The sequence below is a fragment of the Callionymus lyra genome, chromosome 2 (assembly GCF_982586985.1).
Source record: "Callionymus lyra chromosome 2, fCalLyr1.hap1.1, whole genome shotgun sequence".
NCBI classification, from domain to species: domain Eukaryota; kingdom Metazoa; phylum Chordata; class Actinopteri; order Syngnathiformes; family Callionymidae; genus Callionymus; species Callionymus lyra.
In genome coordinates, this window is record NC_141819.1 from 15689861 (window position 1) to 15706433 (window position 16573).

General features: G+C 37.5%; 2 protein-coding genes across 5 annotated transcripts; both read right to left on the minus strand.

The window, feature by feature from the left end:
- Positions 1 to 1368: 1368 nt before the first annotated feature.
- On the minus strand, positions 1369 to 5269 carry LOC148085466 (nicotinamide riboside kinase 2-like). The gene is made up of 7 exons (XM_087782595.1): positions 5044 to 5269; positions 4419 to 4506; positions 4291 to 4336; positions 4034 to 4205; positions 3372 to 3443; positions 2215 to 2321; positions 1369 to 2128 (listed from the first exon to the last, which is right to left on the minus strand). The coding sequence occupies exons 1-7, from the start codon at positions 5247 to 5249 to the stop codon at positions 2043 to 2045; spliced, it is 777 nt and encodes a 258-aa protein (XP_087638721.1). The 5' UTR covers positions 5250 to 5269; the 3' UTR covers positions 1369 to 2042.
- A 1695-nt stretch (positions 5270 to 6964) lies between these two features.
- On the minus strand, positions 6965 to 16106 carry atcaya (ATCAY kinesin light chain interacting caytaxin a). Of its 4 annotated transcripts, none has more exons than XM_087783681.1 (13): positions 15626 to 16106; positions 14758 to 14857; positions 12912 to 12970; positions 12613 to 12846; positions 11233 to 11406; positions 11068 to 11170; positions 10872 to 11003; positions 10716 to 10802; positions 9551 to 9649; positions 9429 to 9464; positions 9126 to 9197; positions 8872 to 8925; positions 6965 to 7999 (listed from the first exon to the last, which is right to left on the minus strand). In XM_087783681.1, exons 2-12 carry the CDS (start codon positions 14832 to 14834, stop codon positions 8892 to 8894), a joined length of 1107 nt encoding a protein of 368 aa, XP_087639807.1. In that variant the 5' UTR covers positions 14835 to 14857; positions 15626 to 16106; the 3' UTR covers positions 6965 to 7999; positions 8872 to 8891. The 4 variants fall into 4 exon arrangements, with proteins under 4 accessions (XP_087639807.1, XP_087639805.1, XP_087639808.1 ...); XM_087783679.1 differs by having other exon boundaries at positions 8867 to 8925; XM_087783682.1 differs by lacking the exon at positions 8872 to 8925.
- Between the last annotated feature and the right edge of the window lie 467 nt (positions 16107 to 16573).

Sequence of the window (16573 nt, forward strand, 5' to 3'; positions counted from 1 at the left end):
CTGATGCTGTCGAGCCTCTTTCTCGCTTATCAAGCCGGCGATGCGTGACGTCACGCCTGACGTAGACACGCCCCGTTCACGTGCTCCGGCGTTCTCCGGCTTCTTTCCACGCTGCTGACGTCATGAGTCCAGCAGCCAATAGGCAGCCGCTGAGCTGTAGCACGAGACACACCGGAAGTGAGTTTTACTTTACACATCACGCTGCACCTGCTGCTGTCTCTCCAAATATAAAGGGGATTTATGACTTTAAAAGTTAAAGGAGACACATTTTAATGTTATTTAATCAGACATTACTTTCTGGTTTTATACTTTTTTTCATTCATTTATTATATTTTAATATTTATTAATATTAGTTTTAGGCGTCAGACAAACATACATCATCATTGATATTGATAATGTCCTTAAACTATCCCAAAATGTTACTTTTATTTAGATATAGTCGTTGTCCTTATTAAGTATATGTCAAAGTGAGAAACACATTTAAAGTGAGATATATTTATTTTCCTTCCCAACTATTGTGGATGAGAGGTAAGTAACACCCAGTAAAGGTAACTAGTTCCTCATATGATTATACTAATCATACAAACCAACTACATCATACTAATATTGTAACTATGACTTAACTAATTTTCTTAACACACATTTCTTAACACATATAGTGCAAATACAAGACTGGTTTTATCCAGTTTGTGGTCACTTAGACAAGTCCCCTAAAGAGATCTTATGATCATCTCTTAATCCACTTATTCTGAATTTTAATACGTCTGTATTTGCTTGAGCTATACCTATATGGATGACTAATTGTTTTATCATATATATCTGTATACAATATTCAATATATGATCAATTTATTAACATGTTATTCCCGCAGCTCTTACCCAATTATGTGAGCATTCTATTTCCATATATTAGTATTTGGTCCCTGGTGTCAGGTGCATGAGGGGACACTCATATGACCACCTGGTTGATCTCGTGATGTCACACAGGTCAACCAAGAAAAGCCTGTCACGTCCCATGTTGCCAGAAGCCAAACATGGACACTTTGCTCAGTGGGTGAGTGTCTTTTCTAGTTGTGTCTGGTTTGTAGTCAGTTAGTTTTAAGTCTATTATTTTATATTCTTTCATTATATTAAAGCTGATAACGTTATTGTGTTAAGAATGTTTTAGCACCAATGGTGCCCCACATATTTCCTAAAGTTAAATATTCATACAAAATAATTCTAAATAATCATATATAATCCATGGTAAAATTCCAAATCACTGTTTTAAAAAAAACATTGCGAAATATACAATCTTTGATTATGTGACTATATGTTTTTACAACCATATACTGAAAATAAATGCAGTAAACAAATAAAATACAGAAACTATAAAAAGCAAGAATTTTATTAACAAGCTTCGGTTGACAACAGAAAATAGTTGGTGAAGGTGATGTTCGGAGTCAAACGTTAATGGTTTGAGAACAGGTGAGATTGAAGAATGGCTGATTTTGATGTATTGAGAATCTAATGATGAAACATAAGACTTTGATGTGGAAAACTGACTAAGAAATAATTTGCACAGATAATAAAATAATGAGTACAAATCAAAAAGGTTTTTGTTTCCAAGTTACATTCAGTTGGATAATTCCCCAAATCCAGATAACTAAATAAAACTGTTATCAAAAATATTAAATGTAAATATTTCAGATTAATGATACTAAGGTATATTTTTTATTTAACAATATCCTCATTATCCACATTCAGTTTTTTAACATTAGCATGTGTTTATATAAACACAATGAAATCAGCGAATAGAGTCCATTTTAGAAGCTGAATCCCTTACTTTAGATTCAACAAAACACTGTCAAAAGATATAATTTGGAAGTTTCACATACCTCTGCTGTTATTTGAGTTAAGAAATAACCATCATTTTTAAACATGGCATGTAGCTGTATGATAAAGGTCAACCATTAATGTTGAAATGTATTTTCTTAGCAAAAATGTATTTTGTGGCTGAAATCTTTCAATGTTCCACTGTGGAAAGCAATAACCTAAAAGTATTTATAACCGATTAAGCAATGTGTTCTGAATGTCTTCAAAAACTTGATTGTAGAGCTCGTCTTTCGGTTTCATCCCATCCAGGTGTTCTGCAGCAGACGTAAGAATACATGATGATCATTTTTGAATTCAACTTGATAAACGACCAAAAAGTATAAAAACAGTAAAAACCTACCCAACTCCAAGTTGCTGTCTTCCAACTTTTTTCTGTATTTTAAATACATTGGCCAAACATGTCCATCGAACAGGCCTGGGGGGTCCGGGACGATGTACTGTCTTAAACTGAAAGCATACGGATGATTTTATATGAGATACAAGTAGTAGAGCAGCCAGACAAGTCAATTCCACTCTCCTATTTATACATGAGAATGCGTCACATGGTCACAACTTTTCCCTGATTAATTCTCTTCATGGATCTCCAGATATGTATAAATCATGTTATCCAGGAGACAAAACACGAGCTTACTCTTAGGCCATAGATCCCACCTGTGTTCTTCTCTTAAAACTGGGCTTTAAGTGTCGATACATAGCTTGTCGAAAGGACAGCGATGGTCAGTCACAGCTTGAATAGTTTCTCCTAAAGTAGTCTTGCCTTCTCAATATGAAACTTGGCTCGTAGACAACACATCTCTGCCGCCTGACAACCTTGAATAATCACTATACCTTCATTGAGAGGGGTTTTAAAACAGGGGGTGACAAACTCAATCACACAAGGGGTCAAAAACTTACATCAGTCAAGGTCATAGGCTTGGAAAAAAAGGTCTGATCTAGCTTACATCTGTATTTGTCCTTTTAAAAAAATAAACAATTGTTCCTATAAAATTCCTTTCTTCTACAGTTTTATTGGTAGTCTCTGAAGGTCTTTCTTTTATGGCATCTTTATATACTATAACCTCAAAGTGAACGTTAATCTACTTTGATTGTGAGCCAACCTTCCCATGGACCACATAAGATCACCTGTCAGGCCATATTTGACCCTGAAGCATTGAGTTTGAAACATTTGCCTCAAAGATGTCATACTTTATTACCTGTGTCAAGGAGGTAATGCTTTTTGTGTGTTCAATTAATAATTTCGAACAAGTTCCTTGGCAGAGGTATGCCTTGCTCCTGTGCTTTTCTGGTTTTACTACACTTTGTTTTATAAAATAACTTCTAGGAAACACAGACTAGATTGTAACTAGTAATTTGCAATTTCAAGAAACGTGTATTATGTGTAGTACACAAAGCCAGAGATCTAAAAAGGTCTAAATTGAACTTGTTTTTTGGCTCACGATAAAGCCAAACAAAAGTGACGAGGGACAATATCAGCTGATTAAACTTTCATTTACCCACCTTCTTCTTATCAGGCACCCGTCATAGGGAATAGAGATGTAGTAGCGCTTGTCAAACAAATCCCTCAGGCCACTTCCAAGGGGTACATGAAAAATATTGACCCAATTTAACATGGATACAAACAAGTTCTCGCTTTAGGGTGAACTGAGAGACCCGCTTTCTGCTAAATCTCTTATCTTTAGTGGCAGAACAAGCCCATGTGCTACTTCTGTGTCAATGAATAGGTTTTAAAACACACATCAAAACCCATAGAAAGGCCTATTGAAAGTACCTTTAATGTGCTACCAGGAATAAATCCTTTGATTTAAATGATAGATTATAGATTATATTATTATTATTATTATAATTGAATAACTGGGGTCCAAAGGTATTCATTATTAATCATGTGGCTTTTACCATCATCCTGCATTTGAAAAAAGCTATAGATGACTATTATTTAGGAAACTTTCACAAGCAATATAAGTACAAATGTAATGTTAAAGTTTTTATATCCATACCTTTAATATATTTTCATGTCTGATGTTTTTATTTAAAGTCAAGTCCCTACAACTACAGTTTTATACAACTACAATTTAAAAATTGACCAAAATTAAATGTAAATGGTCTTTGCCTCGTTACCGTTTTGAGCAAAGTTGTAGAATTATCATACAATATATACTCACGGGTAATTGTAGATTAGGAATCCATCCACAATCAGGATGTGAAACCGCTGATGTTTGAATTTATTAAAACCAGTAGATTGGGTGACGCCCTGTGAACGGGCGAATTCCACTGGGTCGTTGATCCATCGCTTTATTGTGTTAGTCATGGCCTCCATATCTAGAGCTGATATTACTGAAGATCAAGGTTTTTAGAGAGAAGTCAGGATCAATATGTTATTCTTAAGCACTTGTAGATTCAACTTATCACCGTCACATACCGTCCCATTGTTTGAAGCCATCTGCTCCAACTTCTTCCTCTGGTTTCTAAAACGAATCGGACAATGACTCAGCACAGCACCACAGAAAATATATTTTCAGTGTATTAGAAACGAGACTCAAACTTTACCTTGTAGTAGTCATCTTGCACAACGCAGCAGTTTGGGAGCGTCTTTTTCAACCTTTTTGCAAGGGTTGTTTTACCCCCATTGGTTACCCTTTCAGTACAACAAGAAATGATTATTTGAAGAACATTTTAATAGCCATGATTTGATCTAAACTTCAGGTAAACTGTACAAGCTGATCGAGGATAATTTATTCAAACGCTTGAGCTAAATAAGTATTAAAATGTCAACTAATGCCATTCTCAAACTCTCCTGACTCACTCCCATGTTTAAAAAGTCTTCCTCTCCAAGATGGAGTAAGTCTCTCATCATGACCATGTTTTGAACTTAATAAAGTTCTCCCCTGTCTGAAATCTGGGCGAACGAGAGGTTACGAGAGCGGAGTCCATTCTGACGCAATAATGGCAGCTGGAATCACACCCCGCTCTGTTTATTCACACGTCCCTCATAAGTGAAGACTTCCTGGATTGATTACGCGAAGTGACGAACCTCAACGTTTGACCACTAACAGCAGAGTGGGTGAAGTTATTTTAAATTGGCTTTTATCTCCAGAAATATTAATAAATAAACCAACACATTAGTTGCCCTTTAAATATATTCTCACACGCTCACAAGTATTGGAACGCTCACCCTCCAATCCCTATGATGTAGTTCTTCTCGTATCTTCTTGCCCGTTGGTCGCTCATGAAGATACGGCGGAGAAGGTTGAGGGTCCAGGATGTGAATGCAGCGCAGAGTTTGAAAAGAAGTAAGTGAAGACCACTTGTTGACGACTGTCTACAAGAGGGGACTTTTCTCTCTGCATTCCTGCCTACAACCTTTTGGGTTGTCCACATCAGCTTTGAATCCTTTGCACCAGGAGCAGAGTCGAAGCTGTTTATATTAAAATAGTTGCTTTGTTGGGTCGTGGCTGTCCTTGGTTTGCTGTCACACAACAGCCAATCAGATCCAAGCGGCCTTTTTTGTGGAGGGTTCCAATTCAGTTTAAAGCTTGAACTTAAGCTACATGTTAGCATTAACTAAGGAGTGATTCCATTTCTTAGTAAAGAGGTGTGGTTGACCCTGTTGCTATGGCATGACCCTTCTTTTCAGAAGCTCAGTTTATCCTAAATTCCACTTTAGAAAAATATATACTTTGGGTGATTATAAGGTAAGGTAAGGTAAGGTAAGGTAAGGTAAGTTAAAACTTTATTGATCCCTCAGGAGGTCTCCTTTGGGAAATTGTTTTTTTCCAATAGCCAGCAATTTTTCATAAACAATTAAAAAATAATAAATAAAAAACAAAATAAGAAGAAGAACATAAAGAGAAAGAACAAGATGACACAATCTAAGTCTAAAGATAAAGATAAAGAACATAGGTCAAAGAAAAACAACAAAGACAAAGGATACAAAGACTAACAGAACAGAACATCCAGATACTCTCACTCCACTCCTGCCCCCGAACTCAGAATTGTACAATTTAATAGCCCGAGGAATGAATGAGTCCCTGAGTCTATTTGTTTTGCACCTGGGTAGGAGCATTCGTGCTTCATCTGCTTCTCTGTTCACTGATGACAGTGTTCAGAGGATGACTGTCATCATCCATGATGGACAGTAGTTTGTTCAATGATCTCCTCTCAGCAACTGTCACCAGTGAGTCCAGCTTCATTCCAACCACAGAGCCAGACCTCCTGATCAACCTGTCCAACCTGTTGACACTCCTCTTGGACACATTTCCACCCCAACACACCACAGCATAGAACAGGACACTGGCCACCACAGACTGGTAGAACATGCAGAGGAGCTTCTTGCAGATGTTAAATGATCGAAGCCTCCTTAGAAAGTACAGTCTACTCTGAACCTTCTTATATACATGGTCTGTGTTGCAGGACCAGTCCAGTTTACTGTCCATCCACACACCGAGGTACTTTGGTAGTTGTCAACTATCTCCACCTCGTCGCCTCTGATGGACACTGGACGTGGCTTTGTCCTAGGCATAGGATGGACTCTTAAATCAATCAAGTGAAACATAGAATCTAACTTTGTGAAGATGATTGTAAATAATATTTGATATACCTACAAAGAAAGGTTCCGGTGTCATCAATGGTTCGTAGAATATCTCACCTGGCTCTTCCGTCTGCCATTTTCTCTTCAGCTTACTGTCCTCCGCGAGTCCTATCGAGCGATCTCAGCTTAGGAGTAATAAGAACGAGGATTCTTTAGGAATAGTTTTGGTCTATACTAGCATCTACTTTTCACTTTAAGGGAAAATGTAAGAATTTTATTTGAATTATGCCTCTAGGAGCAACTCTTCGCAATGAGAATCTTTAGGAATATTATCTCTACTAACTGTCTTGAAGCTACGTTGAATAACCAATGACAACACATTTGTCAAAAGCTGAGAGAAAAACAAGTTGTTCCTCAGTCTTGTGGTTCTGCTCTGAATGTCACGTAGACTCTCTTCACTGGGAAGACGGCAAAGAGTGCATCTGTGGTTGGAGTCTGACATAGTTACGTTCCCTTTATAGGTGTTTAACAGTTGGAGTTGTAGATGATTAAGTCAAGAGAAACATTTGTATGAGTCATGTTTTATTTACAAGGCAGCCACGGACGTCAGCCATTTAAAGTCAACAACCTAAACAATGTTGCAACAATGCTCTCAGTCATAATTGCTTCTTGTGCTTGAGTCGAATTAATCATCATGTTTTTTAACTACTTTTTTTTCCAGATTTGACTTGATATACATATTTAACAACAGTGTGAGCAATTATTCCCTTTTTGCTGATATCACATTTTAAATGCCAATAAAACCATCATGGAACGTGTAAGATGTGATTAAGTTTTGTATTTTGATAAAGTAAATACAAGTTATTTACCTTGAAAAAGTACATTCTCCTGTAAACTCTTAGCTTAAGGCCACACATGAGCCAAACTATACATGAAACAGGCATCTTTTGTTCATTCAACATATTCTAGTGCGAGGCAACCAAACCGAATACTCATGCTGAACATGGGGAAAATAAATCATCCTTACCTTAAATATAAGAAATATAATGCAGGCTCTACCAAAGACAAACTTACAATTTTATCAATAATTGCAATTAACAATTTAAATGTAGACAATTGAGCACTTTATGTAAGAAAAACCTTATAAGGATTTGCAATTCAATAAAGATGAGACCTAACATTTTATTTGCTACATTAAACTGTTAAACAAATCGATTCAACAAAAGAAAAAATGCTCATCAAGTATATACAGCTGAGGTCTTGCTACATAATATATCTCTGTAAACTTTTTTCAGGAGATTCAGTTTGATTTATTCTGCCATCTACTTGATTGAATCCGATATAAATAAATTCAGATGAAGCGTCCTCAGCTACGTGCCCCGGAGATTGGCGTCAACAGTTCCATGTACAACAGCAACATATTAAAATAGGGCCTCTGGAAACTTCTGCTTCCTTCAAATGCACGTCTTTGCAGCACGAAACTCTCCATGGAGGTTTTTAAGGTGATTAGTTTCAGCATCGTGACTAGATGAGATGGCGTCGGATGCTTATGATACAAGCCCTCTCTGTCCCTCGGGGTCATCCAGCTTCTTATGTCACACTGCAGAAAGAAAAGAATAAAGATGCCGTAGTTAAGTGACTACACACTGTTGAGTTTGTATTATTCGTGTCAACAGCTTACTTGATATCAACATATTTTATTGTCAAAAGAGAGCAACATGTTTGTCTAAAATTAAACTGAGGATGGTAGGATTCTAACAGACCAATATCGAAATGTCCTTTGTCATACAATTCTTAATAAATAACTGCAAATTCACATATAGGAGTAGATTTACAAGTAAGTAAGTAAGTAAGTAAGTAATTTTTATTTGTATAGTGCTTTTCCAGACCAGGGTCACAAAGCGCTTAAACAATCAAAACAATATTCAATAAAGTATATATTTTAAAGATCAAGATAAAACTGATAATACAACAGGAGTTCCAGAAAATCAAGGAAAAGCCTGAACAAATAGAAACGTCTTAAGATGTTTCTTAAAGGAGTCAGTAGATCATCAAGCGCAAAGAGAGAGGAAGATCGTTCCAAAGCTTATCTGTAAAAAGTTTTGAAATACGGGTTCTATCTTCATGTTCTATTCATACGAAGTAGCTAAATGAATCCAAAACAAGTGTTGTAGGTAAACAAACTTGATGACTTCACAGATGAAGGTGCTTTTATAGCCCCAAACATGTGCTGTACACACAGTAATCAATGAAAATAGCCAGAAAAAGGTCACCAGCACACATGGCCTGTCTAGTGTCCATTTAAATATGAAATACTGGGCACATTATTATTTTGCTGTAGTACAAATATGAATTCCTTTTAATTATTAAGAAAATCTATTTATGCATTTATTTTAGTAAATAAAATGGTCCAAACAAAATTTCACAGTTTGTATGTGCACAATAGAAATCCTAAGAAAATCATTACCTCACATTTGAATCTTCTTTTGTTTTCATAATCCTCTATTTTCTATCATGGACTTTGGCCTGTAATGAAGAAAAAATGTATAGATTAACTGAAAATCGTTTTTTGTTTTTAAACATTAAGTCTAAAATGAATCCCTGTAGAATGATTCTACTAAAACATAAACATAGATAAATCAGAAGAAACCTGTTATACAAAATGAAAACTTGAACAAAGAACATTAATTTTAAGATGAACTTCCAGTTCAGACATAAATACTTACCTTTCTGATTTCTTTGTTTGATCCGGAGCGACGGACTCTTGTTGCTCCTGCTGTTTCTGCTCCTGCTCCATCCTTCCAACGCACAATACACTTGATCAATAACACCTTTGTAAATACACATCTTGAGCTTAGAGCCGTCAGAAAATGTTTCTCGTAATAGTATTTGTCACAAGGGAAGGTTCCTTGCTTCTGTTTTTCTTTTGCTTATTTTATTTGTTATCTTATTTCATTATTTTATATTTTTGTTTACAAAAGAATGAAAACAAATACACATTAATATGGAATTACAGTAACATACGATACCTCTCCCTCCTAGCTTTAATCCTTTCCTCGTCAAATCTGAAAGAGGAAAATGAATGTCAGTTTTCTACTGACAGTAAAAGAGTCTTCGGTAGAGGATCCGAAAACCTTCTGCTAGCACTTACTGGGCCACGCATTCAGGGACATGGACGTGCTCCATGGGGACCATCTCTGCAAGCTCGTCCAGACTATGAACATACTGGATCTTATTCATGAACTTCACACTGTAGGGCAGAGATACAACTGAATTATTCATCATCACAAACACAGCCGTCGTAGAAACTCAAAAGGAAATATGAACAGCTCAGCTTTATCAGGGCAGCAAACCAGCGTTTTTAGATCCCTCAACCCCTGCAACCTTAGGGTGTTGCCAAGTTGGTACCAGTAGGATTATCATTTATTATTTTCTATTGTACTTTTACATGTTTCCATCAGCATGTCACCAACTTTGAATTGAATCATGTCTTTTCATTCGCCTATATCCTTGCTCTAGAAATCCTGAATTTTGTGTTGTAGACAAAACTCTTCACATACAAACCGTAAAAACATTTTTACGTGTTAGTATTTAGGAATATGCGTCAAAACTTTTGTGGTGTTTTAACTTGACCAAGAGGGTTTTGTTACAAATAACTTGACATTTAAAACGTTTCAAAGTAAAAAAAAAATAAAAAATGAATGTTTTGTACTTTACATTCTCTGGTTGTATAATAAAGTTTATGATTTTAATATATTAATTTATAAATAATAATGGCGACCAAGGGCTACATGAAATCTGGGCCAGGCTCTGGACAAACTACACTAAAATGGTCATAATGTTATTCCCGATTATGGTAATAATGGTCATATTATATTAATCTGGCGGATCATAATTGCCTTTATTGGTTGATGACAGAGTTTTCTGGGTATCTAAAGCATACAAGAAATAAATAAATGTAACACAATTCTACAATGACTCTTGACTGGAACAGAGTTTAATACGAGTCTTTATTTGAACAACACAGGCTCCGCCTCTATAACGACTAACCACTCCCCCTTTTTCTCCTCAAAGCACAACCCTTGACCTTTCTTCCATCAGAAATACTTTTCTTTGTCTTTGAAAGACTCCAGTTTCTTGTAATCATTTAACACTGCTAAGGTCATGACTTTAACGTACATCAGAGGATCTAGATTTTTGGAAATCAAAAGCTTTTAGCACCTCATTTTGAGCCGACTATTCCACTTATCTTACGTGTTATTTTGTAGTAACGTGTGCAGATGTTGTATAGTTCATACTCGTGTGTTCATAGTCACCTGATGAAGGGTCTGGAGATGGCAAGGACCGTCCGTATGAACCAGGTGGGATGAGCGATAACCAACGATTTCAGGTTCTTTCTCAACCTGCGGTGACAAAAAAAAGAAGAATAAAACCAAATCCAGATGATTGACAGCCGTTTTCCGTCTTCCCACCGTCTGTCAATCATTTGGTAGCATTTCTTGAGCCAGCTGATCCCGGGCATCTTGTTGCGAGGAGTGGCTCCGTTCATGTAGATGATCAGGTAGTCTTCTGCCACCAGCATCTCAAGGCTGCTCACCACGTACCTGGAGGATCATGGGAGCGTCATGTGATGATTATGATCAACCATGTCAGAGAACCATCACTCACAAGAAGAGGTTCTCCATGATGTAGTGGTACTCGGAGCAGCTGCTGTCCGGCAGGTAGCAGGCCGAGAACACGATGATGGCGTTCAGTCCTTCACCGTAATAACCTGAGTTGGAGGAATGATGTGGATGAGAAGACCGTCGAGTGACGTAGGAGTGCGTTTCTGACCTCCATGAGTGATGACCCGGAGGTAGGGTCTGATGACTTGCATGTCGATACGATGCTCCCGCTCCCCGATGATCACGGTTCTCCAGAGGCGGCCATTGTTGGCGTTCCCATCCTCCTCCACCTCCGCACAACCAGCTGCCGGACCGGCTTTGGCCGAGGCCACCGGCGTGTCATCTGTGCACACGAGTCACATTCCAATCCTTATTAGACATTTCAAACATGAATGGTATGAACATTTTTCAGTAACTGGACGAATATAATTGTGTCAAAAATGTTGACAGAATGCAAGACAAGAGCTTGTGAAGCAATGACTTTATTGTTGTGATTTATAATGTAATGTTTTCTTAAATGATGAACACAAGATTCAAACATTTTTGTCCAATAGTCTGCTTTATTAATACACTGAGCTACCAAAGGACATCCAATGGAAGGCAAAATATAATTCCTTGGACTGCAGATGGCCCTTTATTTCATTTATAATCAATAGATAATTATGAATTAAATATTTATTTTAGAAAATGTGGAAAAAAATAATAAGAAATCTTCTCTCTCTTGAAAATCTTCTTTTCAATCTCTTAAAAAAGATCTTAAAGGTTAGTTAAAATAGTTTGAGTACAGTTAAAATTGTTTGTTAAAAGATCTTTGATGTATAACATTTGATTATAGTTTGATAATTGTTTGATTTCAGTTGAAAATAGTTTATTACAGTTGAAAATAGTTTATTACAGTTGAAATTTGTTTGATTACAGTTGAAAATGGTTTTATTTCAGTTGAAAATGGTTTTATTTCAGTTGAAAATTGTCTGATTACAGTTGACAAGTTTTGTTTTTGGTTGAAAATAGTTTGATTACAGTTCAAAAGTGTTTGATTACATTGAAAATGGTTTGATTTCAGTTGAAAATGGTTCGATTTCAGTTGAAAATGGTTTGATTTCAGCTGGAAGTTGTTTGATTTCATTTAAAAATTAATTGATTGCAGTTGAGAATTGTTTGATTTCGAGAGAAAATGATTTGATTATTGCTTAAAATTGTTTGATTGCGGTTAAAAATGGTTTTAATTTCAATAGAAAATGATTGGATTATAGAGAATGAATGAGGTGACTGATGTTAATTATTCATTGATTACAGTTGAAAATGTTTAACTGGTATTTCTAATTGATTAAAGAGTGTTTGTTCATAATTGGTCGAATACTATTGAAAATGTTTGACTGTAGATTAAAATTGGTGGATTATATGTGAATGATACACAAAACAAAAATCAAAAAGTGTACGATTCAAAGTGTACGATTGTATAACACGTTCAAATATACTGTTAATGATATTGAAATAAATAGATAATATATTATTTCAGGCATCTTGCAAAGGAAGCTTGACCTCTGACCTTCCCACTCCAGGTCGTTGCCGTTAGTGATGAACTCCAGCGAGTCGGTCTCGTCCGGCGTGTCGATGTCGTCCACATTGATGTCCAGGTCGTCCGGCGTGTCCAGGAAGTCGTCCGACAACAAAGAACCCTCGCTGTGATCCAGGGACAGGTTCATCTCCGGGGCGACCAGAGTTCTGCGTTTGTGGGCGGCCCCCCCGCCTGCAGGGTTGACATTCAGGGAGGCAGGGGGTGCTGGAAGGAAAGCAGAGAGTGAATCTGTCTTATAAAGTCTCCAGAGATTATTCGGGGTGACTTACAGGTCCTGTCGTCCGTGAGACCGCAGGATGGATCCATGTCTCCGTATTCTGGTAGAGGTCTGAGAGAAGAGAACGCACTTGTTTTGATGCCACATTCACGTGGATGTAGATGGTGAGAGAGAGACGTGAGTCACTGGTGTCAGGGGGGAGAGGAGGGTCGTAAACACAGACCCGGATCAGTCTCTAGAATAATGCTGCAGTGTGAAACCAACACATTCCTCTGAAATCCATCTGCGTCCTCCAGACATCTGCAGCAGAACTCTTTCCTCTAAACGCTCCATTAACCCCCTTTTTGTTGTTTCAAACATCTTGCTTTTGAATCCCGTCCTTTGAAATCTGAATTCTTACCTTGTGCGGAGTTTAGTTCAAGAATCACGTGTGACTTCTTAAATCCTGCAGCTATGAATCTGCGTATCTAACATGACGGTCGAGGGTTAAACGAGTCGATCCTTCGCTGCTGCGTCGATCCTGCTTGATCTTTGTCCTGCTCTGTGTTTTGATAAATCTGCCACCATTTTCCTGGCGATGCCTTGTTGTTGATGTGCAGCTTCTGTGGCGTCACATGACGTGGCTGATGGAGTGTGCTGCACCTGCTCTCGGCTCTCCTGCCTTCTCATTTGTCGGAGGAGGGAAGAGGAGGGGAGGAAGAGGAGGAGGAGGAGGAGGAGGAGGAGGAGGAGGAGGAGGGAGCTCCGCACTGTCATCACACTTCTCTTCTGCTCACTTTCTGCCTGTCATGCTCTTCATCGAACTTGAAGCCACAGAGGCAGTTGGATTAAAAACAGAGGAATTCATTGAGGCTATAAATGTGTTAATCTGCCACAATAGACTCACATTAATCCTATTTACTTATGTTTTCACTTTAAAGAATAATATTGCAGTCATCCCTCCATCTCTTTCATTAAATCATTTTTTAATTATTCTCTTCATAACCTTTGAATATTCACCTCATAAAACAATAAATACATATTTTATATGTATTCACGTACAGTGAGTTTAGATAAAGGTGTCGGCAAAGTATAAAGTCTGATCTGTACAATTGTTTCTATTGTCACGTAACTATTATTCTACATATATTTAGAATATTAATTGCATACAATATATATATATCCAATTGCACGTCTAACATTTTTTAGCGTTTGCTTTTCTATTCTTATTTTTTTTACCAGGTTTGTGTGCATTTTATCCAACTTTGTCACAAGTAACATTTGATTAAATGATACTTATTTCTTTGATAATTATTTTATTTATGAAATATTTAATGTCCTTCAAATGTAATCATCACTATAGATATTTTAATTTTTCTTAGAGATAATTACTAAATATATCTTCCTTTTTAATTGTATTCATCATTGAAATTGAGTTTCCCAATAATAAACTAACAATTTTGGTTTAAAAATATATTTATTTATGGGAATATTTTACAACTTAAAAGATCAACTAAATGGTACTATTTTGAAATGTAGCTGCTTTGACTGTCCCTTAGAACAAATTCTAATTTAACATTTTTCATTTAAAATTATGCTTTTTGAAGACCATCGTTCATCAACGATCAATTTAAATATTGTCTGAGGGAGTTGAAGATTGTGAAGAGACTTCTAACAAGCAGATACAATTCATCACAAGTACTGTAGGATAGTAATATTTGCAAGTGACGTCATGACCTTTTAACAACCTTTTTGTTTCAGTAAAGCATCCACTCTAGTGCTCCATGTAAAAAACACCTTTCTATCTCAAGTTGGTGTTGTTGTCAGTCAGAGCAAGTAAAGCCAGCGATCAGAACGGTTTGTTGTTCACGGCAAGGGCCAGACTCTCCATGTCAGTCAGTGTACATTCGTAGCCTCACCTGGGAAAGTCTTCATCTTGCCACTCATCTTTCACCTCCATGTTCTCCAGCCTAAGAGTTGCCTCGGTGGTTCCCATCCCTCAAACAAGACGGCATGTGCCTGAACATGAAACAATGTCCGTGAACGTCAGGATCTATTTGTCAGTTTGTTTCAACACTTTACTTCTATATGATGCACATTTCTTTGGGGGGGCTTAAACCCTTGTAAGTCACATGGCTTTCACCCTCAGCGCTCTACAAAGGCACATGTGAGAAACATGTGACTCCCTCAGAACCCATTTTCTCATCTGAGCGGTGCTCGAAGTGAAATATCAAAGACAAACGTTCATCGGAGGTGACACTTAAGAGGCCACTGAGGAGGGCCGGCCAACAGATCAAATCCCTCTTCTTTCCTCAAACTACTGTGTTGCTGCTGCGGCTGATTTAGATGCTGATGATTTTGTAACAATTAACCCGTAAACGACTGATGTGAAGCTTCATCTTCAAGCCTGTCTGACTTCGATTGAGCAAAGGAATCTCAACCAATGAACTTTTGTGTTTGCCATCGACTGTCCAAAAATCTTAGTGACAGTAAACAAATCTATACATCAATTATATCAAAAGATTGGGTCGTATATAGAACTTTTTAAATGGGGCACAAACTCAACACATTCTTGTTGGAAAGATCCACAACACAATGTCGAACCTGACTTCTAATTGTGACAAATGATGGAAATAAAAATGAGCATAACATGTGCTAGATTTAAAAATACAATCCACATCTCTTCAACACATGTTGTCATGCGATGCAGCATTCTGCATGACATCATCACAGCGCATTGATCCGAACCAAAACAATCAAATAAAAACAAAACAGATCAGGTCTTACATGAGATGAGCAGTGTGTCCCACTTAAGCGGCTCCTCCAGCTGCTCCGTTCCTGGTTTAATCTCCCTGGTGTGTCTCAGTTTCAGGGTCGTGATGGTCCACAAGTGCATCAGTCCCGCTGCAGATTTTTCCTCCCTCGCCCCAATTGACATGCATCGGCACACACTTTATCAGCAGACAGTCGTACTGTGTCCCTCCATGTCAGCTGCAAGTAAGCAGCAGGTGTCTGAAGACAGGGGGCACCTCTGTGCCGAACACCCTCCCTCTCCTTTCCCTTCGTCTCGGTCCACCTTTGTGAAGAAGAAGACCGCCTCCCTCGTTCTTGTACACCCCGCAATAACACTATGTCGCTTTATTAGAATGCATCTGCGTCGGCACCCTTGCGCTCTAGGAGAAGTAATTGCCTCAAAAATACAGAAGTGGGAGAGAAAAAAAAGGGCATCAGTGTGTGTCTTCAGTCCGTCAAATAATCCTACTGCTCCTTCTTCCACTGGTGCTCCTCTGTTCCCTGGCAACAGCCTCCCTCCCAGTCCAGAGCATCCCCACTCACACTGTATCCCAACCCCCCCCCCCCCTGGTTGTATCACAATACTTGATAATATTCTGATTCTTATGATGATGACAAACCGTTTTTATCAATTACTCCATATTATGGCACCTTTGTGATTGATTCTGTTTATCTATTGCTTATTTTGTGTTTTATCTTACTTCATTATTTTGTTCTGTACTGACACCACATTTAATATATTATATATATATTGTGTTGGCAATAAAAGCAATATAAAAGTTTCTAATTCTGATTAGTTCACTTCAAGACTTCTGCTTCAGCAAAAAATATTGCTTATACATTACGATTACACGCAGTACGAAATACAAAAATAATTTTGATTGTCAGTTTTAACAGAATAATAATAATAAAATAAAATGTTCCTGCTATTTAAATGCGTCG